Source organism: Phyllobates terribilis, unplaced genomic scaffold (assembly GCF_046119375.1).
Source record: "Phyllobates terribilis strain yellow unplaced genomic scaffold, ASM4611937v1 Scaffold_5__5_contigs__length_657084704, whole genome shotgun sequence".
Lineage (NCBI taxonomy): Eukaryota > Metazoa > Chordata > Amphibia > Anura > Dendrobatidae > Phyllobates > Phyllobates terribilis.
In genome coordinates, this window is record NW_027362765.1 from 297524449 (window position 1) to 297552046 (window position 27598).

Sequence of the window (27598 nt, forward strand, 5' to 3'; positions counted from 1 at the left end):
TTTTCTCCCTTGTCCAAATTAAACTTTTCAAGAGAAAGTAGGGAAAAAATTTCTACAAATTCATCCCGCCCAATTTTTCTTTAACCTCCTTTTTTTTTTCTTTTTTTTTTTTTTAAATGTGCCCAGCTGCCCCTCAAAGCACATGTATACCTCCCCTTTCGCCCTATCATCCAGTTTTACAGCATCCGCTTTATCCTTTTCTGTCTGTACAGAAACCGATACCCCCTAAAGTCCCCCTCAGTACACACCGCCGCCCTTGCCGATTCACTCCCCACCTGCGACTCCACAGGTCGACCGGGTAACCAAGCCCCCATCGGAGATAACCCTGCCTCACTGGCTCCACCAGTGCCTAAACTAGCCAGAATTTGTGACATGTTTGCCAAATTATCCCTGAGCCCCATGACATCTAACCACGCCTCCCCCTAACATTTACACCACAGGGCCCTGCCAACTGCCTATCCCCTACCCCATCCGCTACCGACCCCGTGGGTGACAAAACATACATAGACGCATACTCACGGAGCTGCGCAGGTGCTGTGTCCCCGCCAGCCGTACGTCCTGAGTCCTGCCGATTCCTTGGGTCGTCCTGATCCTCTCCGTATTCCGATCCTCCCTCTCGCTGTTGCTCAAGGCCCGCGCCCCTGGCCTCCTTGTCACCAGGGGGGACCTGAGCACGTGCCGATGCCCCCGCAGCTCGTCCGCTGCACGTTTCTGCACCGATCCTTCCTGCCGTCCGTGATCCACCACGACCTCTGGACCTGGGCCCCCCAGCCCAGTCCGTGCTGATCTATCTGTGGGGGGGGCTGCCAGGCAGCTCCATGCTGCTGCCCGCCGCTCTGCTACCGTGACTCCAGTGACTGGGGCCAGGTAACAGGTCTACAAACTGCTTCTGCCTGCCCGAAAAAACGCCATACTGTCCTCCACTGTTGATTTGACTGGCAGGCACCCCGACTGGTACATCGCCAGGTGTGCTTGCCGCGCTGCTGCTCCTCCTGCCCCACGACTTCCTGTCCGGCCCGGTCACGTGCACAGGAAGTGACGCGGGCCGAACTTCCGGCGAAGCCACGCCCCCGGACTTGTGACGCAGCTCTAGTGCGGGCCTTGCTTCTGGCGCGGCCTGGGCTCTATTACTGCGGCGCGCAGCCGGAGCAGGCCGCACTTCCGGTGGGGCCCTCGGTCCAGACCCTGCTAGTGATCCGCCGACAGAAGCGCCCACAGGCCGGCTGGGCGGATTCCTGCAGCGGCGGGCGCAGTGGCAGGGGGGTTCCGCCGCCGGGCTCACCTGGCTCAGGGTCCCATGAGGGGCTCCGCAGCCTGCGTCTGCGGCACGTGGGAGTCTCTGACAAAAGCCTCTCAGGGGGCCGCGTTCTCCTTGCCCTCCTTCCTGACCCCGCCGCCGATTCCTCGGATGAGCCATGCCGCAACCCTTAAAGCTGTGCCTCCAGCCACCCTCAACGCCTGGATTGAGCCGCATCCCACAGTCTGCTGAACAGAGATTCCACGGTCTCCATTACGCCCGGTCAGTGTCCAGAACAATGGGTGAGCGGATATTAAATTTTTTTTTTTTTTTTTGTGAACTTTCTCCTGTAACTTCCCTGCCGGACTGACTAATTTCCCGCACTTTTTCTTGATATACTCACCCTCCCACCACCAACTGCCCGCCCCTCAGCTCTAATACCCAATCCTGATCCTTTATCTCAAAAATTCCACCCTCGTGGCCCATCCCGGTCATGTGGGGCTTCCATCCAGCTTCCCTTGCTTCCAGCACCTTTCTTGAAATATGTTTGCATACAGATATTTTCTCTCAAAAACTAATTGTGTTAAATGTCCTGTTATTGAGTAGATTCTTTGAATTTGCCAAGGAAAAGCTTTATGGCGCTGTGAGAATAAAAGGAAGAGGGCTCAAGGTACAGACTCCTCAAATCCCTCATGTATCACCATCTCTAGGCCACTTTTCATGCAAGTTCCTATATTGCAGATGTAATGAACCCCAACATAAGTCCATTCTGACAATTGTTTATTCTTCTCCCCACTGTGAAAAAAAGTGTATAGGGGAATTGTAAGGAAGAAGTATCCCTGAACAAGTATGTGGTCAGTTTTTGTGGTCCCCCCCCCCCCCTAGTTTTGCTGAGTAGAGATGGGGTTGCCATCCTTTCCACCTACAAAAAGTCAGATTTGCATGGGTAAGAAGGTAGCTTGAGGTTTTAGTGACCATTTTGGGGTGGGGGTGGCAGTTTTCACTCTGCAACCTCTAGACATGACATTTCAGTGGCCGTATGTTGTGTGAAGAGACTTCTTTAACTATACTATGTTATGGTTTTTATTGGAGAGTGCCGAAGCAGGAGACAACGATCACATGGCCATGATATGAAAAACGTATATAAACTTTATTCAAACATTTATTTGCATACAAAAAATATAGAACAGAATGTCAGGAAGACAAATGGGTACCAAATCGACATACAATTTATAAAAGCATGAATAAAAACAAGCAGGTAACACATAAGATGCAGGTGTCATGTCTCACTTTCCTCTCCATTGTCAAGTGTTAAGAGACTATAACAAATGTATAAAGAGGAACACCCCGAGGAAAATCAATATATATTATAAATAGCCATATCTCAAGGTGAACATCTCATATCCTTAATGTCTCACATAATCAGCGATTAAACATAGTTGCCTAGGTGGGAGGCTGAGAACCCGCACGATACGTGTTATGGTTTTTAGAAAATCTACATGTGCCTCTAATCTTTCTACATATTATGGCTTCAGACTGAATGGTAAAAACCTCCACGCCCCCTTTTAGAAGTAGCCCCAGGAAAACTACACTCCTTGAGGCATTTATAATGGGGTATAGTTCTTATTTGGCTGCACAACTGATTTACATTAATTTGCAAAATAAAAATTGTAAAAATTGCACTTTCCATAGTTGTGCTATTTTAAAGCCCAATATGCTGTACCACCAAAGACACTCCCCATAAATTAAGTGGGTTCTCCTTGGTACAGCAAAACCATATGTATGGACATAATCTGTAGTTTCCTCATACTACAGGGTCCAGAAGTGAAAGACTGTGGCTATTGCTGTATTACACTAAACTATAACATCTTAACCGTTAAACCATTACCGACAAAAAAAAGTTAATTTTAATCAATAGATCTTGGAATGATCAGCCATTATACAGTAGACAACAGGAGCACATTTATAAGATTATCTCGGCACAGGAACATTTTATTTAACCCCTTTACATCCATTGCCTGACATAGCTTGTCATGAGTGGGTGTCAGTTCCTGCTCCTTGCTGTGCTATGCCTGTCATGACTTTCAGCTGTCACTGTGTGACAGTTCAGTGCCGACAGTGGAGCAGCACGAGAAGAGGTGTAGAGACCCATGCCGGCGGTCCCAGCAACCAGATCGCTCACTCAATCTAAATGACCAATCGCAGCATGATTGTGTAGGAGATGCTGAAATATTAGCGCCTCATCAGAACAGGAGCTCAGCGCTGCCAGTGGCCGAGCTCCTGCACTAAACAGCCGGGAACTGTGTCAGCGCTGCCCCTGACTGTTAACCCCCTAAATGGCGCAATCGCAACATTCAGGAGGCAGCCAGAGGGATGGGAGCTCCCTCTGCGTTCAGATCAGCGACTACATCGCAGGGGCCCGATCGTTTCCATAGTTACCTGGAGCCGTCATGACGACCCCCGGGGCACCAAGCTTCGGAGACTGTGAGACTATGCTCAAACAATGGTCTAAGAAGCTTTTAGTATTGGTATAATGCACTGCAATGCTAGTATGTTGCAATGCATTATACCTATGAAAAAAATATTGGGGGTGGGGGGGGGAGTAATAAATAATTTTATTTATGTATGTCTATATATATTTAAATTGAATATTGCACTAAAATACACTTATGTAAAAACAAAAGTACACATTTGGTATTGCCGTGTCCAGCAATGGTAGAAAACTATTTATCATACCGCTGGGGAAAAAAAGTGGAATAAAATGTGATCAAAAAGACTAATATAAATTAAAAAAAATGGTATAGTTGAAAACGTCATCTTGTCCCGCAAAAAATAAGCCGCCATACAGCTCCATTGGCCGAAAAATATAATGGCTCTCAGAATATAGCGATGCAAAAATAATTTTTCTAAAGTTTGTGTCAAAACATAAAAAAACTTTATAAATATGGTATGTCTGTAATCGTACTGACCCGAAGAATAAAGCTCTTATCAATTGTACCACACGCGAAACTGCATAAAAAATATCCCAAAAAAACTATTCCTGAATTGTTGGTTTTTGTTTGTTCTACCTCCCCAAAAAATCAGAATAGAAAGCGATCAAAAAATGGCATGTGCCTTTTAAAATGGTATCAATAAAAATGTCAACTCATCCCGCAAAAAAAAACAACAAATCCTCACATGACTCTGTAGGCCGAAATATGGAAAAATTATAGCTATCTAAATATAGCGATGCAAAAACTAGTTTTTGCAATAAAAAGCATCTTTTAGTGTGACAGCAGCCAATCATAAAAACTCAATATAAATCTGGTATCTCTGTAGTCGCATCAACCCGAAGAACAGTCTAATCCCTTTTATACCGCACGAGTAACAAAGTAAAAAATAAATAAAACTAATTCTTCACCTGCTATTGATTTGTTCATTCTGCCTAACAAAGATCGCTGGAAGGCTCAGCTCACATATATCCTGCGCTGAGCGCTTGCACCCGGGTCTCCATGTAAATCTCTGAAATACATGAGTCAGACGGAACCCCCAGAGGCAGATGGAGACACTGGACTCTGTCTGGCCTGTGATCCTGTGGTTCTGTCTTTTTAGGCATGCATAAAAGCACGGTCTGACAGTTTTGTGCACCTATGAGAAGGACACTGCTGAACAGAGGCCAGACTGAGTCTTGAGTAACTCTGCTGCCTCATTATAGTGAATGATTTCCTTGGGAGTTTCATCTGAATCACGTCACTCTAAGATTTAGATTGAAACCCAGATGCTCCGTGTAGAGCGCAGGATAAATGTTATGTAAAATGTTCCCAATAAAAGCTTCAACTCAATCCACACAAAAAAAGCAAGTCTCCGCTCGGGTCCATCATTTTGTTAATGGAAATATAGGGGCTTCCACATTACGGGTAGCAGAAAGGCTCTGGAAAAGTGAAATGGCTCCTCAGGGGGGCCCCCCATCCAAAGAAATTCAGCAAATTCTGTGCATCCAAATCCCCCTCCCTTCTGAGCCCCTGTGTGCCTAAACGAAATTCAGTGTCCACATATTTGGCAGTGGTATAATTTCTAAAATGGGGTCACTTGAGGGTGGATTCTGCTCTTCTAGCACTTAGAGGCTCTGTATATGGAGTCTGCAAACTATTCTAGGAAAATCTGCGCACCATCCCTCCCGAGTCTCACCGTGTGCTAAGCAATACTATACATATGGGATATTGCCTTGCCACGTTCAGCAGAAATTGTGACACATTTTTGTAACATTTTTACCCATTTTCCTTGGTGGTAAAAATGTAATTTTTTTTTTTTTTTTAATACACTGCCCAATGGTATAAATTTCTGTGACATACCTGTGGTGTCAATATGACCACGGCACCTCAGAGGCTCTGCCGATGTGACATATCGCCCTCAAACCAATCCACCAAAATTTGAACTCCAATATGGTGCTTCTTCCCTTCTGAGCTTTGCACTGTGACTCAAAAGTAGCTTTGGGTGGTCTATCACTGTCAAACAACTTTTGAAGGATACATTGCTTATTGTAATTTGGGGTCGGGTTGTATGTAAATGAGAATAAAATGGAGTATGAGGGCGTTTTCGAGAAGGGGGAAAAAAAGTACTGCATGTACCCCACACTTGCCCTTGTTAAACAAAATGTGTGTGCAACGAGTGTTTACCTTAATTTTGATTGAGACACATTTGCATATAAAGAGACCATTGGTTTGTATGTAGGGAGGAGTGGGAATGGAAGTAGCCAGTGGTGCTCTGCACATGAGTGCCTAGTTTAAAATTAATCACCTTGAACTTCTATTTCCAATTACCATGTGGTCAGTGAAAAGTTGGTTTCTATTTTCAGCTGGATTTGCCATGGAAGGCAAGGCTGAAGTTTTCTTAAGTGTGAAAAAAAGATTGGTTTGGGGGTTGTACAGTTATATGAAAAAGTTTGGGCACCCCTATTAATCTTAAGCTTAATGTTTTATAAAAATTGGTGTTTTTGCAACAGCTATTTCAGTTTGATATATGTAATAACTGTTGGACACAGTAATGTTTCTGCCTTGAAATGAGGTTTATTGTACTAACAGAAAATGTGCAATCTGTATTCAAACAAAATTTGACAGGTGCATAAGTATGGGCACCTCACCAGAAAAGTGACATTAATATTTAGTAGATCCTCCTTTTGCACCCCCCAGATCCCTATCCTGGTATGCGTGGTCCCCTCACCCCCCCCCCCCTTCCCCAAGCTGCATTTTCTTAGGGATAGGGTCATACAGATTCACATGTATCGCTATGACCATAGTACCCGGAGTCTTTACCTAGGTCGGTCCCAGCGGTCATTCGTTGAGGCAATGCTCCCTGTTTTAAGTACTCGCAGCAGGGCGCGACCTTTTCCTAAGGTCCCTCTTTTCCGCTGGACCATACATTTCCCGGACTGATAAGCTTTCCTTTCTGCAGGGGTCCACTCTTCCCGAAGATGTCCTGCCGCCTCTGTAACTAGATTTTTCCATGCTGAGCCTTGTAGTTACACAACCAATAAACCTTTTGTCTTTCCTTCACCTCCTTCCCAACACACAGCCTACTCAACACTGATTAGCTACTTCTATATCCCTAAAACCTTCCCACTGGTTCCCCCTATAGGGCTGTCCTCCCCCTATCATTGGGGATGGCCTTGCAGTTAACCCTGCAGGAATCTGACACACTGGCCTTAGGGATAAAATTAATTTTTATGTATTGTAAGCAGAAATATAACCACACACACACAAATAACCTTCATCATACTTGTCTCAACATCTTCTTAAGGGGGATAGGACTCCTAGTCCACCCTCTTACAACTAGCAACTAGTGGGTCGATAGGAAAGTGCCATAAGCAACTGAGCACAGAAGATGCCACTGTTCAATTGAGTGTATAATACATCACTGTGTAATGTGTGCAATTTTCTTCTAAGTAGAAATATTTCAAGACCTCTTAATGTGTGACTATAGGCCCGTTGTGCCCATTGAAACCCTTCAACTTATCTATTAAATAAAAACACAACACACTGCGTGACGTTGGAATGTTAAGGCCACAGCAGCCTCGTTTATTCAATAAACTATAACCAGCAAAAGGAGGGGGGAGTTAAAGGTTGAATGCCCATTTAAAACGTGATGCAATGACAGATATTCCACCCCCAGCGGTCTGCTGCCCGAACCAAGTTGTCCCGCTGGGACCTAGCCCAGTAGGGATCCGCCTCCACTTAAAACCTTCCAACATCTCAGAAATCAAACCCGGGACTGGACTTCCACTGTCCTTCAGTGCATCCATCTACTTCAAACCCCCCTCCTTTTATGCTGATTGCTGTGACAATTTAAAATACAATTACGTTAACCAAAACTTGTCCCACCCCTATCATGTTTCACCTCCTGAGCTCCACAGTAAAATGCCCCCCCCACCCCCCCCAAGGGCACCCCCTTTTTATCAAGATCCCTGCAGGACCACCCACCAGCCTATCGGGTAAGGCTAATTCAAACAGCTACCTACTGCTCCTCCCCCCACAAACCCCACGCTAGACACTTTAACCCCTAACTGCCAACTATTCGGACCTAGCAGCCCTACTAAGTCGTGTGTGGCCCTCCCCTCTAGCCCCTTGTTAAGGGGCGCAGTCCGGGCCATTACTTTTCCTATGGTGACCTACATGGAATATGGAAGGTTAGCCACTTAAAACTAAGCCAACTTGCTAGCTTATGCCTTACCTTTATCTCGGATGTATGTATGTATCTCTGTATTTTTATTAAAATACTTGGCCACTGCATTTAGAATCTTTCACTGTAAACTCATCTCAATTAAAATTTGTATCCTTGGTTTGATTGGAGACCAGATAACTATAGGATGGACACTCATGTCTTGCAGATGTCCATTTTCAGAAGATGATCCAGTGACAAAGATTCTGCCAGGATCCATTCCCTCAAGCTATCAGAGATTTGCAGTGTCCACCTTTACTTTTGTTGGCTTTCCATATAACACACAGGTACAACTGCTAAAATGTGACTAAAGGCCCGTTTAGATTGGGTGGCTAATTTCACACTGTTAACGAGTGTTGATCAACCATATAAAAGTATATTTTGGTACTTGTTCACATGGGCTGAAGGAAGAAAAAAAGATGGAGAATAGTTGTCCTGATCAGTAGCATGTATCAGCAGCACATTGCCCAAGGTAAACAGATAATAAAGGCTTACACCGGTGGACAACCTGCCAACAAATGTTCACTAGATCCCTTGTTCGCTAAATATAGGCCCATCTAAATGGGACCGAACTGGAAATTACAAAAAGGCAAAAGTTGGTAATCTACAGATCCAATAAATTTGCCTACAGGATTGGGCATGTTGACAATTATGCCGATCTCAACCTTTTTCATAGCTCTCTAGCTACATGGTATGGTGTCTACCTAGTAGTTGTGGTGCAGAGAATTTTTGGCATTGTCCCATTCACTACAGTGTCTACATCTTTTAGGCCAATTAACTGGAGCAGCAGTGCTGGAACTGTGGAGGACTTGCTAGATCAGTATATATTGTTCAATTTTACTACATTCCCTACTTTTAAGGCCATTAAAAAAAACAAATTCTGGACAACCCCTTTTAGTGTAGAATATGAAAACCATACAGGAAAATATCTTTGTACAGTTTTAGCCATTAGATAGAAAAATATTAACTTGAGTCCTCACTGTTTAACTGTAAAGATGGCATCAGCCATTAAAAAGGTAACAAATGGCAAGCTTTTGAGACTACGCAGGTCTCTTAATCAGGCTTCATAGTAGAACTCAAAATCTGAAGAGTCACACATTTATATACAACAGGACACTGGAGTAATGCAGTAAATAAGTCAAGTGACGAGAAGCAGAACTATCGAAGTGGGACGGGGAGAATACAGCTGTGGCGGTAAATATTGGAGGAGTTCATAGATAGAGGGTGAAAGTTTTATTGTCCCCTGATTGAGGTCTGGTCCAAGATTGTGATGCCCCCACGAGATCTGAGGAGCATATTGCTTAATTGACGTAAAAAGATATTAAATACATGCGACCAGTAGCGTAGTTATCGGGGGAGGATTGCAGAGAGTTCTGTCGCCCCCGCCCTGCCCTTGGAGGCTGCTACCTGGAACTACTGTTTCTAACTACATTGGCGTGAGTGATTTATTATGATTTTCCAATGTGTCTATCAAAAAATATAAATTTTTTACAAACTGTTCAGAAAAAATAAAGTTGGCAACTATAATATTGAAGCTCTGAGAAATCCACTTGACACCTAGTATGATGTACTTTTTGTTTAACTGCTTAGTCATGAAACTAACTTGTATATTCAATGACCATTCTAATCCTTATTTTGTAGGTTTATTTCTTCTGTAGTGTCTCGGTTTGTGTGCCATCCTCATCTGAAAGCTGCACATCAGATTGTGCTAATCTCACACGCAGTAAGTTCATGCAGCATGCTTTCTGGCTCTCAGTAAAGGGGATCTGTCACATGGTTTTTGCCAGCTAATCTGAGACCCTGATGATAATAATAAGACCCTGATTACAGCAATGTCCTTTTCTGGGCTGCTTGCTGTAGTTTTGCGACTTATCACTAGACTGTCATGTAGATCTCCTCCTTTTTCATGAGGTCTGTATAACTCCATCTCTACCACTGATGGGTAGCTTTCTGCCTATGCACAGTGTACCCAGAAAGCTGCCAATCTGTATGTGTGCTGAGTTAAGCAAAACTACACATTCAGCGAACTGGTAGACCTGCAGCAGATAAAACATGGATTTTATCAAAACTGCAGCAAGCAGCCCAGTATGTGATGCATCACTAGGAATTTGGGTCTCTACCCTTAAATCATGCTGCTCTCAGAAGAACCGCAAAACCTGGTGCCAGATTTCATGTAAAAAAATAAATTAAATAATGAAATTTTGGAATCTATTTGCCTGTGTTCCATTGGGAAACTGTATACAAATTTTAAGGCTCTCCTAGAGCGAAGAAAATAATCTTTCAGTAGTGCATGTTATTTGGAGCTAGATGGGTGATTTCTCCCATGCCTCTTTTTTTTTTTTGCCCATTATTTACTAGTCTTACCGAAGCAATAGAGCACCTCTCCAATTCTTCAGCTGTTTGCCCACTGCATTGAGGTGTTTCAGCCCAACTCGAATGCTTGGGCCCTCCATACCCACTCAAGTTGGCACAGCTCAATGATCTGATGTGTATGGAAGTTTCCCGACTCCTCAGTTGGGATGATACAACCAGCTGAATATCTTTATTTTTGGGAGAGGTTTCCAGAAGTCTCTAGCTTCTCCATTAAATATACAGAAGTCTTTGCATTTTATTTCCTACAGCCAAAAGCTGATCTCTTGACAGTTTTAATTAATCCAATCAAAAAAGCAGCATTTTCATTTTGTGGTGCTTTTTGCAGTGTTTTTTTGCTTTTTTTCTTTCAATGGGTGTAGAGGGGGGGGGACAACAAAAAGAAAAATGTTGACTTAGAGAACTGCAGCATGTCAATTCTGTCAGGGGGAAAAACATGTGCATGAGATTTCTGAACTCGTAGCTTGTTCTGGAACTGTAAAAAGCAGCTTTTAACGCTGCAAAAAAAAACCCTGCTGTATGTGACCATAGCCTAAATCCTCAGCTCAATGTTTGCGTAGCACAGTCATGGGAGAGCTGTTCAGTGTAGGGGATGTGTAAATGTCCAGATAATCAGTTTTCTATAGTGATGATCTGAATGGTTGCTGATAATGGCCAAGGTTCATTTTTCCTTAATCTCCACCAGTTCTTATGCATCCACCTCCAAATGTTTCAAACTAGACACATGTCAAGTCAACCTCTAACTTGGTCAATGACTCCTTCCCTCCATTGGGTGGGCCTTGATGCTCTTCCTTCCTACTTAACATTGCCTAAACTCTGTTTTTATAGGTCACCATGCTCAGACTGATACCACTTTGTACTTGGTGGGTACCACTGGACCACTAGTTTTCAATCAGGAGCAAGAATTGGGTAACCAAACTTTAACCAAGGGCAGGCCCACAATTGTTGAAGGTACTAACACTGGTCTTACAAATGTTTCCTCAGGAGTGACTGGTCTCCAGAACCTGGCCTCAACCCTCCCAGGAATCATCATTGCTGTCGTGTTCCTCCTCTTGGTGTTGCTTCTGCTGGTGCTCTTAAAGTTAAAAGTGGTTTTACACAGCAGTAGATGTAATTGAATGCAAAATAAATGCAATTGTCCCTATTGATGACATCGTTTTACATGGTCTATACATCTAGCAATGACAAAATACTGTTTTAAGAGAAGATCTGATCTGATGTCCTAAATCTCAAGCAGTTCTGTTTTGGTCTGTGACTGTAAAACTGCTTATAGAGTTCTTGTTTATGTGCGGCAATACTGCGGTAGCCTCACCTATTCTTATTCTTGAAGGGACTTAAAGGAGCATTCCAGGCACTCAATGCACCACCCCTCAGGTCATGAACAAGGCATAGAGCTGTATATATTTAGGCCAGATTCCCTTTTAAGGTAGGGAATTTGTGTATGAAATCAGTTTGTTTCATGGGTAAACTCTATGCAAATTAGCTCCTAGAGGAGAAGACTTCATGTACTGCATAACTTCTCAAACTGTTCTTTGATCACTTAAGGACCCTCCATGGCCAGAACTTCTAATGTATTGTCACTATACATAATGGCCAGAGATTGGTGCCTTGATTTCTTCATTGCTGGGCATGGGGAGTGCTGGGGTTAGTCTGATCCACGCCTCCCTGGCTCTTCAATTGGTGTGGGATAGAGAAACTCCTATGACAACTGTGCTGTATCCAAATTACATGTAGAGAAAGACAGGAGGCGTGATTCAGACTTGCCATAACGCTAACAATCCATGCCTTAATCAATCTCAATGAGTAGAAACTGGAGCAGATGTCAGTATAATGTGACTATACCTTAGTCACATATAAAATGGGGTGGAGGCTTGCTTAAATATCATCAGCTATCTTTTTATTGGTGATCAAGAGCAGCGTTGTCTCAACAGATAGTGTAATGCAGTGGTCTCCAACCTCTGACTCCTAAGTTATCCCAACAGCTGGTGGAGAGCCACAGGTTGGACAATACTAGTATAATGTATCTAAATGTGCATATAGGTTAATTTTTAATTCTCTGAATGTCACTGAGAAAGTAAAGCCCTGAACTTGTCTTATCCTGTAGTAATCCTTTTTAAAGGCTCTGATCTTACTGCTAGTGATTTACTTTCATCTTGATATTTCAGTCTTCCTGTAATTGTTTTATACTTTCGTTATATTTTATTTTTTCTTGAAATAAAGATTAATTACAAAAAATAAAAAAGCGTGGCCTCGAAGAATAAAGCATGCTACCGTCTAATTATAATCTCAAGGACTGGGTAGTGAAGCATGCAATGAATGCTGAGGCCATGTGTGGAGTGTCAGGCCGGTGCTAGCTTTCATGCATTGTTAATGTGGGATAGATCATTGTACTGTAGCTACAGCTGGTAGGTGCCACACGCTTGGGGTCCAAGTGAATAACGATGAACTGTATACAAAAATTGCAATAAATGTTTAATGTGCAGAATAAATAGTCCCAGTCTGCAGAGTGTTGGAGTCATCCTCCTGTTTCAATCACCAATATGCTGCTTTTTAATAGCAAAATATTTATATATACCAAGGGTACCGCGGGGCTGAAGCGCATTGTACTATTCCAGAAGGAGCGGACTTGGACCCTTCTTGGTTACTTTATGGCGATCACACCCAGTTGCTGAAGAATTGTTTGAAGAGCGGTGACTCGTTGCCCTCAGACACTACTTGGACCTGAGGATAAAAATGTTTAACAAACATTGGGCTCCATAGCAGATTCAAAAAGGATCCCTTATGCTAATGGGTTTTGCCATTTAAAGGGAATCTGTCAGTAGGACCAACCCTCCTAAGCTATCTATATGGGCATGCAGGGCATAAAGTCGAATAAAAAATCTTTACCTGCAATACCGTGTCTTATTAAGAAAAATATGTATTTCTCTGGAATATGTAAATTAGATGTCAAGATCTATGGGGCTGGACATTGATCTCACTGAGAATCTGTGTCCAGAGCGTTTCTTAAATAAATAAAAGGGGGTGTTACCAGTGTGATAGTTTGCTCTCCTGATCTACATAGTAGAAAAACTGTAGGGGAAAAAAAGCGCACCAGACCATCAGGTGATACCTTTTAGCTGCAAAGGAAAGTAAAAGGAAGGTGTTCACCTGAGCAGGTTGTGTGCAGGCACAAATCCTATGAACACCTGAAGAGATCAGCTGCTGCTGCCTTGTGGCTGGGGATAATGTTTTTTTTCACTTGAAAAAGATGCTAGTCCAGCGTTGAAACGTGTTGTGGAAATTAAAAACCGTTCAACTCATCTTGGTCCTAAGGAGTCTTTATTACAGCAGCGCAGCCTGATGTGGTGTTGGCATCCAAATTGGCCTCCTGATCTACATGTCTCACAATGTCAGGGCTATAGATCTTAACAATATATTTGCATATCAAGAAAGATATGGATCTCTCTAGAATAAGACATCGTATCGCAGATAAGGTATTTTATTCAGATTCCTATGACCTACATGCCCATATACAGTACAGACCAAAAGTTGGACACACCTTATTTAAAGATTTTTCTGTATTTTCATGACTATGAAAATTGCACATTCACACTGAAGGCATCAAAACTATGAATTAACACATGTGGAATTATATACTGAACAAAAAAGTGTGAAACAACTGAAAATATGTCTTATATTCTAGGTTCTTCAAAGTAGCCTCCTTTTGCTTTGATGACTGCTTTGCACACTCTTGGCATTCTCTTGATGAGCTTCAAGAGGTAGTCACCGGAAATGGTTTTCACTTCACAGGTGTGTCCTGTCGGGTTTAATAAGTGGGATTTCTTGCCTTGTAAATGGGGTTGGGACCATCAGTTGTGTTGTGCAGAAGTCTGGTGGATACACAGCTGATAGTCCTACTGAATAGACTGTTAGCTGTTTTTTTTTTTTGCCATAATACAAATTCTAAGTATAGAAAAACGAGTGGCCATCATTACTTTAAGAAATGAAGGTCGGTCAGTCCGAAAAATTGGGCAAACTTTGAAAATGTCCCCAAGTGCAGTTGCAAAAACCATCAAGTGCTACAAAGAAACTGGCTCGCATGAGGACCGCCCCAGGAAAGGAAGACCAAGAGTCACCTCTGCTTCTGAGGATAAGTTTAACCGAGTCACCAGCCTCAGAAATCGCAGGTTAACAGCATCTCAGATTAGAGACCAGGTCAATGCCACACAGAGTTCTAGCAGCAGACACATCTCTTCAACAACTGTTAAGAGCAGACTTTGTGCAGCAGGCCTTCATGGTAAAATAGCTGCTAGGAAACCACTGCTAAGGACAGGCAACAAGCAGAAGAGACTTGTTTGAGCTAAAGAACACAAGGAATGGACATTAGGCCAGTGGAAATCTGTGCTTTGGTCTGAGGAGTCCAAATTTGAGATCTTTGGTTCCAACCACCGTGTCTTTGTGCGACGCAGAAGAGGTGAACGGATGGACTCTACATGCCTGGTTCCCACCGTGAAGCATGGAGGAGGAGGTGTGATGGTGTGGGGGTGCTTTGCTGGTGACGCTGTTGGGGATTTATTCAAAATTGAAGGCATACTGAACTAGCATGGCTACCACAGCATCTTGCAGCGGCATGCTATTCCATCCGGTTTGCGTTTAGTTGGACCATCATTTATTTTTCAACAGGACAATAACCCCAAACACACCTCCAGGCTGTGTAAGGGCTATTTGACCACGAAGGAGAGTGATGGGGTGCTACGCCAGATGACCTGGCCTCCACAGTCACCAGACCTGAACCCAATCGAGATGGTTTGAGGTGAGCTGGACCGCAGAGTGAAGGCAAAAGGGCCGACAAGTGCTAAGCATCTCTGGGAACTCCTTCAAGATTGTTGGAAGACCATTTCCGGTGACTACCTCTTGAAGCTCATCAAGAGAATGCCAAGAGTCTGCAAAGCAGTCATCAAAGCAAAAGGTGGCTACTTTGAAGAACCTAGAATATTAGACATATTTTCAGTTGTTTCACACTTTTTTGTTCAGTATATAATTCCACATGTGTTAATTCATAGTTTTGATGCCTTCAGTGTGAATGTGCAATTTTCATAGTCATGAAAATACAGAAAAATCTTTAAATAAGGTGTGTCCAACTTTTGGTCTGTACTGTGTATATATGTGTGTGTGTGTGTATATATAATATACAATATACTATACAGATTCCCATCCAAGCCTGTTTGCTCCCCTCACTCTCCAACTTTTTTTTTTCCTCGTATGTATCTTTTGATTTGCAAGATCATACACACAGGGTGCAAACCTAGGTATGTGATGCAAAAAACTGTACAGTTGTAATACAGAAGCTGGAATTTAATAGTTGGAATGACAGAGTCTCACCTGAGTTTTTGGAGAATATTTCATTAGCGTCAGGAACTCATTGGCTATCTCCAGTGATTGGTCCCGTTCTTCTTTATTTGCTTTTTTACCTGCAAAAATCACCCTGCTTGTTAGTGCCATTTTCATTTTGATCCACAGGACATCCACATTTACAGATTGTTATCCTGAAATGATGTGAGTGATTTTATTAAAGGGAATGTCAGCAAGATTTCCCACGAGAAATTATTTATCTCCACATGCAAATATTTCAAAGAAAAATCCAGAAATGCTTTTACCTGTTCCTCTATTGATGAGAAATCAATGTTTTAAATTCATCTATAAATGATGATGAAGAACTATTTGTAGATCTGAATCCTCTGTACTCCAGCTCTATACCTTGTCAAGTGTTGCTTTTTCCTACTTCACTAATAGCCTCTATGCTGTTTGACTTCAGGCAAAGGAGCAGTCAGTCGAGCAGGAATAGAGCCGGAGTGACAGAGGCTGCAGACCTAAAAATTACATATCCATTCAAACACTGATTTCCCAACCACACAAGAATGCACTAGCTAGGTGAAGGTACTGTTGGACTTGCTTTTAAAAGAGCTACATTTGCATATGTTGTATGTAGTTTGGGGTGTGAAATTATGCAGACAGATTCCATTTAAAGCTTATGCCTTGTGACGTGAAGTCTTGATTTGTTATAAAATTTATAATGGTGTACTTAGGATCCCTTCTAGAGAGTGTTATGATCATTAGCCACTTGGACAGCCAAATCTTTAAATCCCCTAGGAATAGCCATCTAAGGCGGATGAGTGGCAGATTTTTTTTTTTTTGGCTTATTAAATCCAGTTAAAACGGTTTACACTTTAAACTTTTTTGTGCTGGATAAAAGTTGTGAAGACAAATTTTTGTACCGATATTAAACAGATAGCAACCTAGATATAGACTATAATATATTATACATTCACCAGATGTCATTAGACTTTACAATGACCTATGATAGCCTGTTGGAGGTTAATCAAGCTAGGACTGCCTATATGATTTCTAGAGGGGTTTTTTTCCTACATAAAAAGCAATGTGGTAACGTTCATTACATAGCGTAAAAAGGTAGACAGGTTTCTAAACTTGTTCCTTTTAAAATGTATTACCGAGTGCCAGATTTACTTTGTCGATCAGTGTCTCAACTGCCCATGTGACTAGAGTAATGGTTCTGCATTGTGATGGTTTGCTTAACAGTATAGAGCTTTGGTTGCTGCTAACAATAAGCCATAAATACCTTTCCAAACGTAGAGTTTCCCCGCAGTGTCCAGGATGAAGCAGTCATCTGATATTAGCTGCTCTTTTCGGAAGATGGCCCCGTCGGCCACTCTAGACACCTGCATCTTGCCGCTTGCATTTGAGACCTGTGCCATTTGACAATGCCTGTGAGACTGTAGCAACTACTTTGTGCCACATTAAAGCATTATTTGGTATGTACCTGATAAAGCACAGCTCCCCTTGTATGTATTTTATCTGCTTCTTTGTCATCCTCGGCACAACCCTCTTTGAGAGATTCTGGTCTTTTCCCCAAAATCTAGAAATTACACACATTGTCTCTGAATATTATCAGTTTGACGGTAGCAATACAGAATATATCTTTTGGGTATATAGTGCCCATTTAGTGAACTATAATTTTCACCACCACCTTTAAAGCATCACTCCAGCGTTGTGTGTGTGTGTGTGTGTGTGTGTGTGTGTGTGTGTTTTTTTTTTTTATTTTTTATATTTCACAGCTGCAGTGGTGCTTTAAAATCCAAGCCCCCTATCTGATACTCGCCCTTCCAGTGTCTTCATCTGTTTTCACAGCTGTTCCGGTCCGTCTCCTGCAGTTTGTGACCTGCCGGCTGCTCCAGTGTTTCATGGAGCAAGCCGGAGGTCACTAATCAATGTAAGCCTAGGAGAGCCTTGCTCTGGCTCTCATAGACTTGCACTGAGAGCTTCTTAAGTAGCTTCTGACTTCCGGTCACACGGAAGCTGCGTCATGGGACTGGACCAGCGCTGAAAAATGGTGAAGACGCCAGAGGGTGAGTGTATGAACGAGGGTGAGGGGGACTCGTGCTTAAAGCACCACTCCAGCGGTGGAAAAAAAACAACTGGAGTAGTGCATTAAGCTGGCCAAACACATTAGATGGCAATTGGTTGAACAATCGTTTGGCATCCTGCCATCTTGGCCGGCTCCCTTATACACCGGAGCAGTCCTGTCTTCTCAATGAAAGCTGCTGTCAGACACTTCTGTTGGCAGCTCATCTCCAGGAGAACTAAACAAATTGACATGTCTGATTTTGGACTACCAATCAACATCTACCTCGACAATCTGTTGTGTGGGGCCCCCTGTAAACATTAGTCTGCTATCCAAATCTGCTGACATTTGTCTAATGTGAATGGGGACCCCCCCCCCCCAGCTTTTAAGTAGGGTTAAAGGTTTGTTCGGGAGGCGTACTCCCCCTGGCTTCCTTCCTACTTATCCATGTGCATTTGTGCTTCATTGACAGTTAGGGCCAGCGGCACAATGATGCCAATGGCCCGATCTCTGCGCGATCAGATGTAACAAGCATACACGGCTTTCCCTCTGAACTTTTGGTGGAACACTGTTGCACTGAAGCTGTCCGGGTTGGGAGCTAATTGTGCACTCCTGCTATCCTGGCCAGTTTCACAGTATTAGTTACTAACTTTATATTTAAAAAAAAAAGCTTGTTTGGGTAGACTGAAGTGGTAGCCGATTTAACCTGGGCAACAAGCAATAAAGAAGTAAGAATTGAAAATCGCTTTGTTCTTAAACGAAGCATTTTTTACCATGTAAATTTCCATATATTTTTTTTTTCTTTAATAAGCACTTTCCAATTTGAACTAAGTAACATGAATTTAGGATTCTCATGGACCGTTTTCAAAGCCTTATTCAAATGGCAGATAAATGGGTGTGCACATAAGCAAGAAGCTTTTAATTTGTGTACAGTATTTTGGGGTTCAGGGCATATCATGGCAATAGGAATGAAGTTGGGCTATTCCCCTTTCTGGTGTTGTGGCCAATGTCACAGAAGGTGCCCAAGTGCTTGAAATACCCAAATGTGCTTTTAGTCCTTTGGGCTTTCCCTTTCTCACCAAGCCCGTGTTGGGCAGTGGGTGATACCTGAATCATTTCTTCTGGCTCCTCTCCTTCTTGTATGATTTCCACCTTTGCAGCTCCACGACGTTCGCTGTCTCGTATCTGATTGGCCAGATCCTGTGCTCTGTTCCTCTCCAGTATATTTGACTGAGACCCTGACCAGACATAAATAACCTAGGGAGTAATGACAGAAGAGTCTCAGTGTTATTAGACCAGTGGTGCCATTACACAGTCAATGGTTGAGGGGAAGAGCATTACGTCTAGCTGATGGCTACAGGCACCATGCAGTTGGTAAGTAATGGGGGTCTTGGCTCTCTGCTCGCACTAATGAGGACATATGAACAAGGTTCATCTTCATGAGATAAATGGAGTTTCTCAGACTGCTATCTCACGATATTGGTTGATTATTTCCACGTTGATGATCAATTGAGAACTGGATGTACAGCATTGTGGAATATTCTTAATACTTATGTGCACTCTTTTCTTGCACTTTGGTTTGGAAAAATATTGAAAACTAACCTTAATTCTAGGCATAGGTCGCACAGAATGACTGTTCAAACCAAATACAGGTGATTGGTGCATCATGGCAGCCAATCATTTATATACACCATCTCACCTGCTTCTTTTCCATCTAGCTCTGCCCTTCACTGGCTCTATAAAGTCAGAGTGGAGGTGGGGTGGAGATTGAGGGAAAACAAGGAGGTGGGAAGATGTATGTAAATAAATGGCCACACCATGGTGCACCAAACGCCTGTACTTGGTTTGAACACTCATTCTGTACTGACAGAGTCCCTTTAAAGGACTCGTTGCACCATGAGGCAGGGACAGAGACCCTGATTCCAAAAATGTGTCACTTACTTGGCTGCTTGCTGCAGTTTTGATAAAATCACCATCTACTGCAGATCTACCAGTTAACTGAATGCTAAGCTCTGTATAACCCTGCCCACAACACTGGCAGTTTTCTGTCCATGTACAGTGTATACAGAAAGCTTCCAATCATTGGTGAGGGCGGAGTTATACAGAGCTCATGAATATGGAGGACTACCTGGCACCAGGATTACTAGTCCTCTAGTGATCCCCTGTTGAGTGATTTTATCAAAACTACACTAAGCAGTCTAGTAAGTGACGCATCACTGGAGTTGTGGTTGGTCTCTGCCTCTACATTATGCTGCTCTCAGATTAGGTGGCAATAACCTGGTGACAGATTACCCTCTTCAATGTGTCTTTAAAGGGAATCATTGAATGAGGGGGTGACTAGTACGGCGGAGGCTGCACATATTTGAGAATCAGCACTTAGTGTTAGGGTGATATCTGCTACTCATTGATTTATTTATTGCCCCCATTCCCAGGCTCTAGGTAAGAATGGGCCATGGGTTGACTCCAACAGTCTCTAGCCAGGAGATCTAGCGCTTAAAGCTTAGTACCGAAGAGGGGGCAGCAGTAGCTGCATGGAGTAGGAGCAGACACTGGCAGAATAAAGGCCATTTGCAAGAACCATATTTGGACCCTTTTGCAGTACAATAGCTCCAAACGATGCACCCCTTTGTGTCTGTGCCAAAAGCTGTTTGAGACTTTGGAGCTGGAAGTGGGCCACTTTACCTCTTTGGTGCACAAGTTGCAACAGCCTGTGTAACATCTTCAATGTGTTACGTATGTACAATGAGTACTCACTGTCTATAGGTTAAAGGGAACCTGTCATGTGAAAAAACACTATTGGGCCATGGCCTCACTATCCGTATTCGGTCAGTATTTTTCTCAGGAGTGGGAGCCAAAGTCAGGAGTGGGTGATAAATGCAGAATTGGTGACTTGTTTCTATTCTACCTTTTCTATGATTGTTCGTCACCTGGTTTTGGGAGAATATAATGTACTACATATTTGTAGTACTCTGCATTACTAACCCTATCCCCAGAGGGATCTGATATGCTGGTGTATATGACAGACACGGGATCCATAGCAATCCATGGGCATCTCAGGTTCATGCAGCTGGGATGCCGATGGGCAGTCTTTAAATGCGCGATCAGTGCGAATGCAGCATGTAAACAGTCAGCATCGTACATGGCAGCGATCCTAGCAGTGTGAGCCTCCTATGCAGCAGCAGCCTATAGAGTCTACCGTTGTCTTCTCTGTCTGAAAGTTTATCTGACTTTAGAATCACCACCATCACTGTGATTGTAGTCATAAACCGCATCTTAAAGACATCTCAATGATGATCCCATAATTGGGAGGACTTTACCAGGCCAATACCTATTAAAAATCTTCTCTTCTGTATTTACAAAGGAAAATTCAATAGCAGAGAACATGTTTAGGGAGTCCATAAATTCTACAATACTAGCTACTTGAATAAGCAGCAAAAAGAGCGGTTAACAATTGACTCAGTGATGGGAAATAGAGGGTGGTTATTAATGCAACACACTCTGTGTCACCGTTAACAGTGGGGTACCACAGGGGTCAGTACTGGGCCTTCTTCTTTTAAATATATTTATTAATCACCTTGTAGAAGGCATACAGAGTAGAATTTTAATATTTGCTGATGATGCTAAACTTGCAAGAAAATCAACACAAAGGAGGATAATATAATACTACAGACATATTTAAGGAAAGGAGAGGTTGGGCTTAGAAATGGCATATAAATTTTAATGTACATAATTGTACAGTTATGCACTTTGGCCAAGGAATCAAAATGCACAATTACATTCTAAATGGTAAAACATTGGATAAAACTGTCACTAAAAAAGGCTTGGGTACGTGGGTGGACAGCAAACGGAACTTTAATGACCAAAGCTGGACAGCTGCTGCCAAAGCAAATAAATTCATGTGATGCATTAAAAGAGGCATAAATGTTCATGATAAGAACATAGTTTGCCTCTATACAAGTCACTAGTGCAGCCACACTTGGAATACTGTGCACAATCTCCGATATATAAGAAAGACAGCTGAACTAGAGCAGGTGCAGAGAAGAGCGACCAAGGTTATTACGGAAATGGGTGGACTGCAATACCAAGACAGGTTATTACACTTAGTTATTCAGTTTGGAAAAATAAAAGCTTAGGGGTGATCTTATTACAGTGTACAAATATGAGGGGACAGAACCGAGATCTATCTAATGAGCGGTTTACTCCTTGGCCTACAATAATGACAAGAGGGTATTCTGTATGTTATTCTTTACTGTAAGAGTAGTGCCCTCTACTTTCCAATTCCCCTTAGAAGTGAGCCCCTGTGAGATCACATCACCAGAATCTTCCACACCCCTTGTTACAACCTGATCACAGCATCGTGCTGTTCTTACCTTTGCAGTGTCCAGAATAAAGCAATCTCCAGTATTGAAACTTTCCCACGTCAAGTCAGTCTCAGTAGCCCGAATCTGTTTCCTTCCCCTCACATGATACAGATGGTTGGCAGGAGCAACAGGATCCTTTTGTGCTTGTTGAAAACCTGAAGAAACTCCTCCATCCTATAACATACAGGAATGGATGGAAAAGGCCAGAGTCACTATGATTATGATTATTAATCTGGAATCCCATATTGCAGAAAATCTGATTAAACCTATCAAGTCCCATTAATGCCAGATAAAGGAATAGGATTACATAAAGTAATAAAGTTTGCTTTTTAAGAAGGTTGAATAACAGCTAGTGAAGAAAACATTACAGCTCAGAGTCATCTATGAGATCCTGTCTATGAAATCCTTGAATAAATCAGAGTGCTGCTAATACATGTGCATAGTGCATATATGTTACAAGAAAGTCTATAAAACATATATTATACATTTCACAGCTGGCAGAGAATTGTAACACAGGACCAAGCAAGACAGCATTTAATTAAATGTGGGTACAATTTAAATGATGTGGGTACAATCTGCCCAGTATGTCACTTACCAAATAAGTAACTCCCCTTGGAAAAAAAGACATGAACTCTGGAGTCTCATTACCCTGTGTTTCACGGTTCTGAGTGGGTTTTTCACCCATGTGCATGTGAAGCTGAGAACTGTAGATGGCGCCAGCTGCCCTCTCATCTACTGAGGTTCCATTTCCTGCCGTGAAGCATAAAGATAAAGGTGAAAGAGAGACACCAGAAATTAAGCATCCTATCCCTGGATTAAAAGGAATCTGACAGCAGAATTTCACTTCCCCAAACTATTTATCTGCGCATGTAGCTCTTTTAAAGGCAAGTCCAGAAATACGTTTACATGGTCAGTCTGTTCTTCCATTACTGTGAAATCAGCACTTGAATTGATAAGCAAATGAGGCTGAAGGACTATGGTAGATCTGAAGCCTTTGTCACTCCAGCTCTATTCCTTGCCCAGAGCCGCTTCCTCCTGTTTGACTGAAGCCTCCTTAGCCTGAGGTCACACAGCATAGAGGCTGTCAATCAGAAAGAAGGAGGCGGCTCTGGGTGGGGAAAAGAGCTGGAGTGACAGAGGCTTCAGATCTAGAAATAGTTCTTCAGACTCATTTACATATCCATTCAAGTGCTGATTTTTGGATAATGGTAGAACGGACTGGTGGTATAAAGGTATTGCTGGACTTGTCTTTGAAAGATCTACATGTGCATATATATAGTTCAGGGGTAAAATCCTGCTGACAAATTCGATTTAATTGATGATTTAAGGAAATACCAATTTGTAACACATACATTCCCAAAAATATCTAATAATATTGAGTATGCAGAATACTTCTTTGGGTTTTAACAGTAAAAGGTAAAAGCAACAGCACATGTGAAAAAGACTAGAGTATATTAATAGATCACAGACTGCACATGAGTCAACAGTGTGATGCAGCAGCAGAAAAGGCAAACACAGTTCTGGGATGTATTAAGAGAAGCATAGAGTCTAGATCACGTGAAGTAATTATCCCCCTTTACGCTTCCTTGGTCAGACCTCATCTGGAATACTGTGTCCAGTTCTGGGCACCACATTTTAAAAAAGACATTGAAAAACTAGAGCAAGTTCAGAGAAGAGCTACCAGGATGGTGAGCGGACTGCAAACTATGTCCTAGGAGGAACGGTTAAAAGATCTGGGAATGTTTAGCTTGCAAAAAAGAAGGCTAAGAGGAGTCAATAGCTGTCTACAAATATCCTTATTCTCATTTGCACATGGAAACACGAGAAACATTGGAATGAAACTGAAAGGGAGAAGATACAGATTAGATATTAGAAAAAAATTTTTGACAGTGAGGGTGATCAATGAGTGGAACAGGCTTCCATGAGAGGTGGTGAGTAGTGATGAGCGAACATGCTCGTTACTTGAGATTTACGAGCATGCTCAGATGTTTTCCGAGTATCTTCGGCGTGCTCGGGTGTTATGTTTGAGTTGCTCCGTCTGCATGATTTGCAGCTGTTTGACAGCTTTAATACATGTGAGGAATACCTGCTTGTTAGGCATTGCTCACATGTATTAAAGCTGTCAAACAGTCGCAAATCATGCACACGGAGCGACTCAAACATAACACCTGAGCATGCTGAAGATACTCGGCGAGCACCAAAGCATGTTCGCCGAAAGGGTTAACAGAGCACACTCGCTCATCACTAGTGGTGAGTAGTGATGAGCGAGCGTGTTCTGTTAACCCTTTCGGCAAGCATGCTCGGGTGCTCGCCGAGTATTTGCGGAGTGTTCGAATGTTGTGTTTAAGTCATTCAGTGTGCATGATTTGCAACTGTTTGACAGCTTTAATAAACATGAGGAAAGCCTAACAAACAGGCATTCCTCACATGTATTAAAACTGTCAAACAGTTGCAAACCATAACTTAAACATAACATTCGAGCATGCTGAAGATACTAGGAAAATACCCGAGCATGCTCGCTCATCACTAGTGGTGAGTTCTCCTTCAAATAGAGGCTGGACAGACATCTGTCTGAGATGGTTTAGTGAATCCGGTATTGAGCAGGGGGTTGGACCAGATGACCCTGGAGGTCCTTTCCAACTCTAACATTCTATGATTCTATATGTAAAATTTGAACAGTTCAAGAAATTTTGGGTCAGTGAATTTTTTTAACCTTTTAAGTGAACAGGATTTTGGGTACTCCTAGAAATTGCTCTTCTGGGTAATATACCCCCAACCTCTCCACTTACCTTTTAGAATAGTGTCAGAATTCTTTTTAAAGGGAACTGAAATCTTTTTTCTTTGTCACATGGATCTCCCAATAATAATTTCATGAACATTTTGCCACATTTACAATATGATAAAAGAATAGACTAAGGACATAAGAACAGAACCTCACCGTTCCAGACGTAGATGTAGTTGCCTTCAGGTGAGTTAAAGACAAGGAGATAGGTGTCTCCAGAGTGAAACACGCCATGACTCTCAGTGGGCACAGGGATTAACTTCATCTTTTCGATGCGGAATATCTGGAGACCTGGTTCAGATATCGTTGAGGGAAATCTTAGATCTCTATGGTTGAAAAGAAAAAAATGTAGACCGTATAAATATACTTCCATGAAAGATATGGTACATCAGACAAAGTAAACATACTGCCTAATATTGAACAATACATTGAAGGTCCTTAAAGGAGTTGGCCCACCATTACATATACAAAATGAATAAAATTTGCAATTTACATGATATTAAAAATGATGATCCATTGGAGAATAATGACAATCACTTAGATAAGATGGTGGCACTTGGTTTTAAAAGTGTAGAGCAATGTGAATGTCATTCTAATGAGCTGAATGCTGCCCTTAGTTCACTGCAGAGAAGTCAAAATAATTAAATACCTTCCATGTAATTTCTAATGGCTAATGGTTCACTATGCAAAGAACTGTCTGCAGGGAGAGTGATGAGGATGTGTGACCAGCACTTAGCTCATTAGAAGGACCTGCACATTGCTATACACTGTGACAACTGGGCGGTGCTACACTATATACAAAACTATCAGAACTCTTCACCCAACAGTATTCTTGTGAGAGGGAGTGTTAACAGCGTGTAATAGCAATTATTATTTTTTTTTATTATCTATGTAGTGGATATGATATGTAATGGTGTTCCAACCACTTTGAAAGGGCTGTCTAAATCAATGTTCTTACATCCTACACGAACAATTGTTAAGTCCAGTGAAAACAGCCACAGGACAGATTTTTTCGGCAGCTCTATAGAGGTAGCAATGATTGGGTGTCTAACCTGCCACTCCATTTTGGAATTGAGATAAAAGTTCCTAGTTTGGTGCAGGTCCCAGCACATAGACACCCACCAATCAGCAAGTTATCACCTATCCTTTGGATGGGTAATAACTTGTTTTCACTGAACAACCCCTTTTAAGCCATTGGTGGTTAGGTGAAAGGCTCAATAGAATGAATGTGATTTGCAAAGTGGGATAGCAATATGAGTCAAGTTGAGGTTACAGAGTAAAAAAGGAAACAGCAAACAGGCTGGGTGGGTAGCGGAAGAATTGAGGGGAGGAAACCGGAATGTATTAAGAGATTGAGAAACAGATGCAGATTGACTAAAAACTGCTAGTGAATAACGTTAGACTGGAAAATATCGGTTTTTGCAGTAACATAGGAAGGTCAAGTAAACTGGTCAAAGGTGTCCTGGAATGAAAATGTCTGAAGACCAAAACCTCATCCTTTCAGGGAATGAACTACAAATGTAGCATATCAGTGCACCCAACCACAAGCTTAGCCTCTCATCTCAGTGACGCCTTCACATGACTCCATCAAGGCACTTCTTAAGATCTGAAATAGGAGTGTGGGACAAGCCTGTATATGAGACATGAATTGTCTATTCTTTCTGAAGTAGGTACGCCCTGGTAAGCCATCACATTTCTCCTGCCAGGTGTTGTGTATCTGGCTGTGCAGGTATCGGGTGACAGGATCACACATATTGTCTGCAGACTGAGCTCTTACTTTGCACTGGGACCTCCGTACATCTTGACTCTGTGAAAAGAGATGGACAGGTTAGTGAACAGCTCTAAAACAGCTGCAGGCTGGTCCCTGGACTAAACGGTGGAGTCTTTTTTGCTTGGACCCACTGCCCACGGGCAAGGTTTGTACACTATGCCCAGTGAATGTAGCTACACAGTACTACCCTCGCACACTATCCCCCCCAATGCAGGTTTTTAGCCCCCCTAATTCTCACCTTGCTCGTCTTCACTGTTTCTTCCTGGCTGTCTTCAGTGGAGCTATTCACCACACCCTGCTAGTTCTTCAGGGCTTTCTTTTTTATAAAAGTCTGTGGCTTTTTTTTTTAAATAGGAAAAAAAGAGAGGGAGGATACAGTATGACTCAATATCATGAGGGAGAGCCGCAGACAACACGCCTGCCAGCTGCAACAGGAAGGAAGAAGAAAAGAAACTTTTTACCTTTCAGGTTGACCGGTAACAGTATACTACCACTCACCCCCTCTACCAGGGAAGAGAGGGCAGGATGATGGGAGGAACATAGTCTGCAGAGCATCTGTAAATGCAGACAGGCAATGACCCCAACACATGGGCACAGCAAAGGAATGTGTGTGCGATTCATAACAGCTGTAACACAAGAGCATAGATGGATGGATATGGGATAGATAGATATTATATAGATATAGATATGAGGTAGATAGATAAATTAGATAAGGGGCAGATAGATAGATTAGATATGGTTAAGATCGATATCTATTAGATAGATAGATATCGGGTAAATAGATATATGGATAGATAGATATGAGATAGATATGGGGTAGATAGATAGATATGGGGTAGATAGATAGATACAGTGGGTACGGAAAGTATTCAGACCCCTTTAAATTTTTCACTCTTTGTTTCATTGCAGCCATTTGGTAAATTCTAAAAAGTTTTTCTTTTTCTAATTAATGTACACTCTGCACCCCATCTTGACTGTAAAAAAA

General features: G+C 42.4%; 2 protein-coding genes across 8 annotated transcripts in view; one reads left to right on the forward strand and one right to left on the reverse strand.

Moving 5' to 3' along the window:
- Window positions 1-12542, forward strand: part of LOC141273043 (zona pellucida sperm-binding protein 1-like) — a 57322-nt gene extending 44780 nt beyond the window's left edge. For 5 of the 7 annotated variants that reach the window (XM_073684373.1, XM_073684375.1, XM_073684371.1 and 2 more), the window contains 3 exons: window positions 8100-8217; window positions 9572-9653; window positions 11129-12542. In XM_073684373.1, coding sequence (XP_073540474.1) covers window positions 8100-8217; window positions 9572-9653; window positions 11129-11418 — 490 coding nt within the window. In that variant the 3' untranslated portion in view covers window positions 11419-12542. The remainder of the gene's footprint in view (window positions 1-8099; window positions 8218-9571; window positions 9654-11128) is intronic. The other 2 variants (XM_073684378.1, XM_073684372.1) reach the window with 1 other exon arrangement.
- A 213-nt stretch (window positions 12543-12755) lies between these two features.
- On the reverse strand, window positions 12756-27133 carry CAPG (capping actin protein, gelsolin like). The gene is made up of 11 exons (XM_073684379.1): window positions 27075-27133; window positions 26852-26950; window positions 26620-26649; window positions 24999-25168; window positions 22656-22810; window positions 22070-22234; window positions 18807-18956; window positions 17118-17213; window positions 16917-17043; window positions 15662-15750; window positions 12756-13021 (listed from the first exon to the last, which is right to left on the reverse strand). Exons 3-11 carry the CDS (start codon window positions 26640-26642, stop codon window positions 12956-12958), a joined length of 1041 nt encoding a protein of 346 aa, XP_073540480.1. The 5' UTR covers window positions 26643-26649; window positions 26852-26950; window positions 27075-27133; the 3' UTR covers window positions 12756-12955.
- Window positions 27134-27598: the final 465 nt, after the last annotated feature.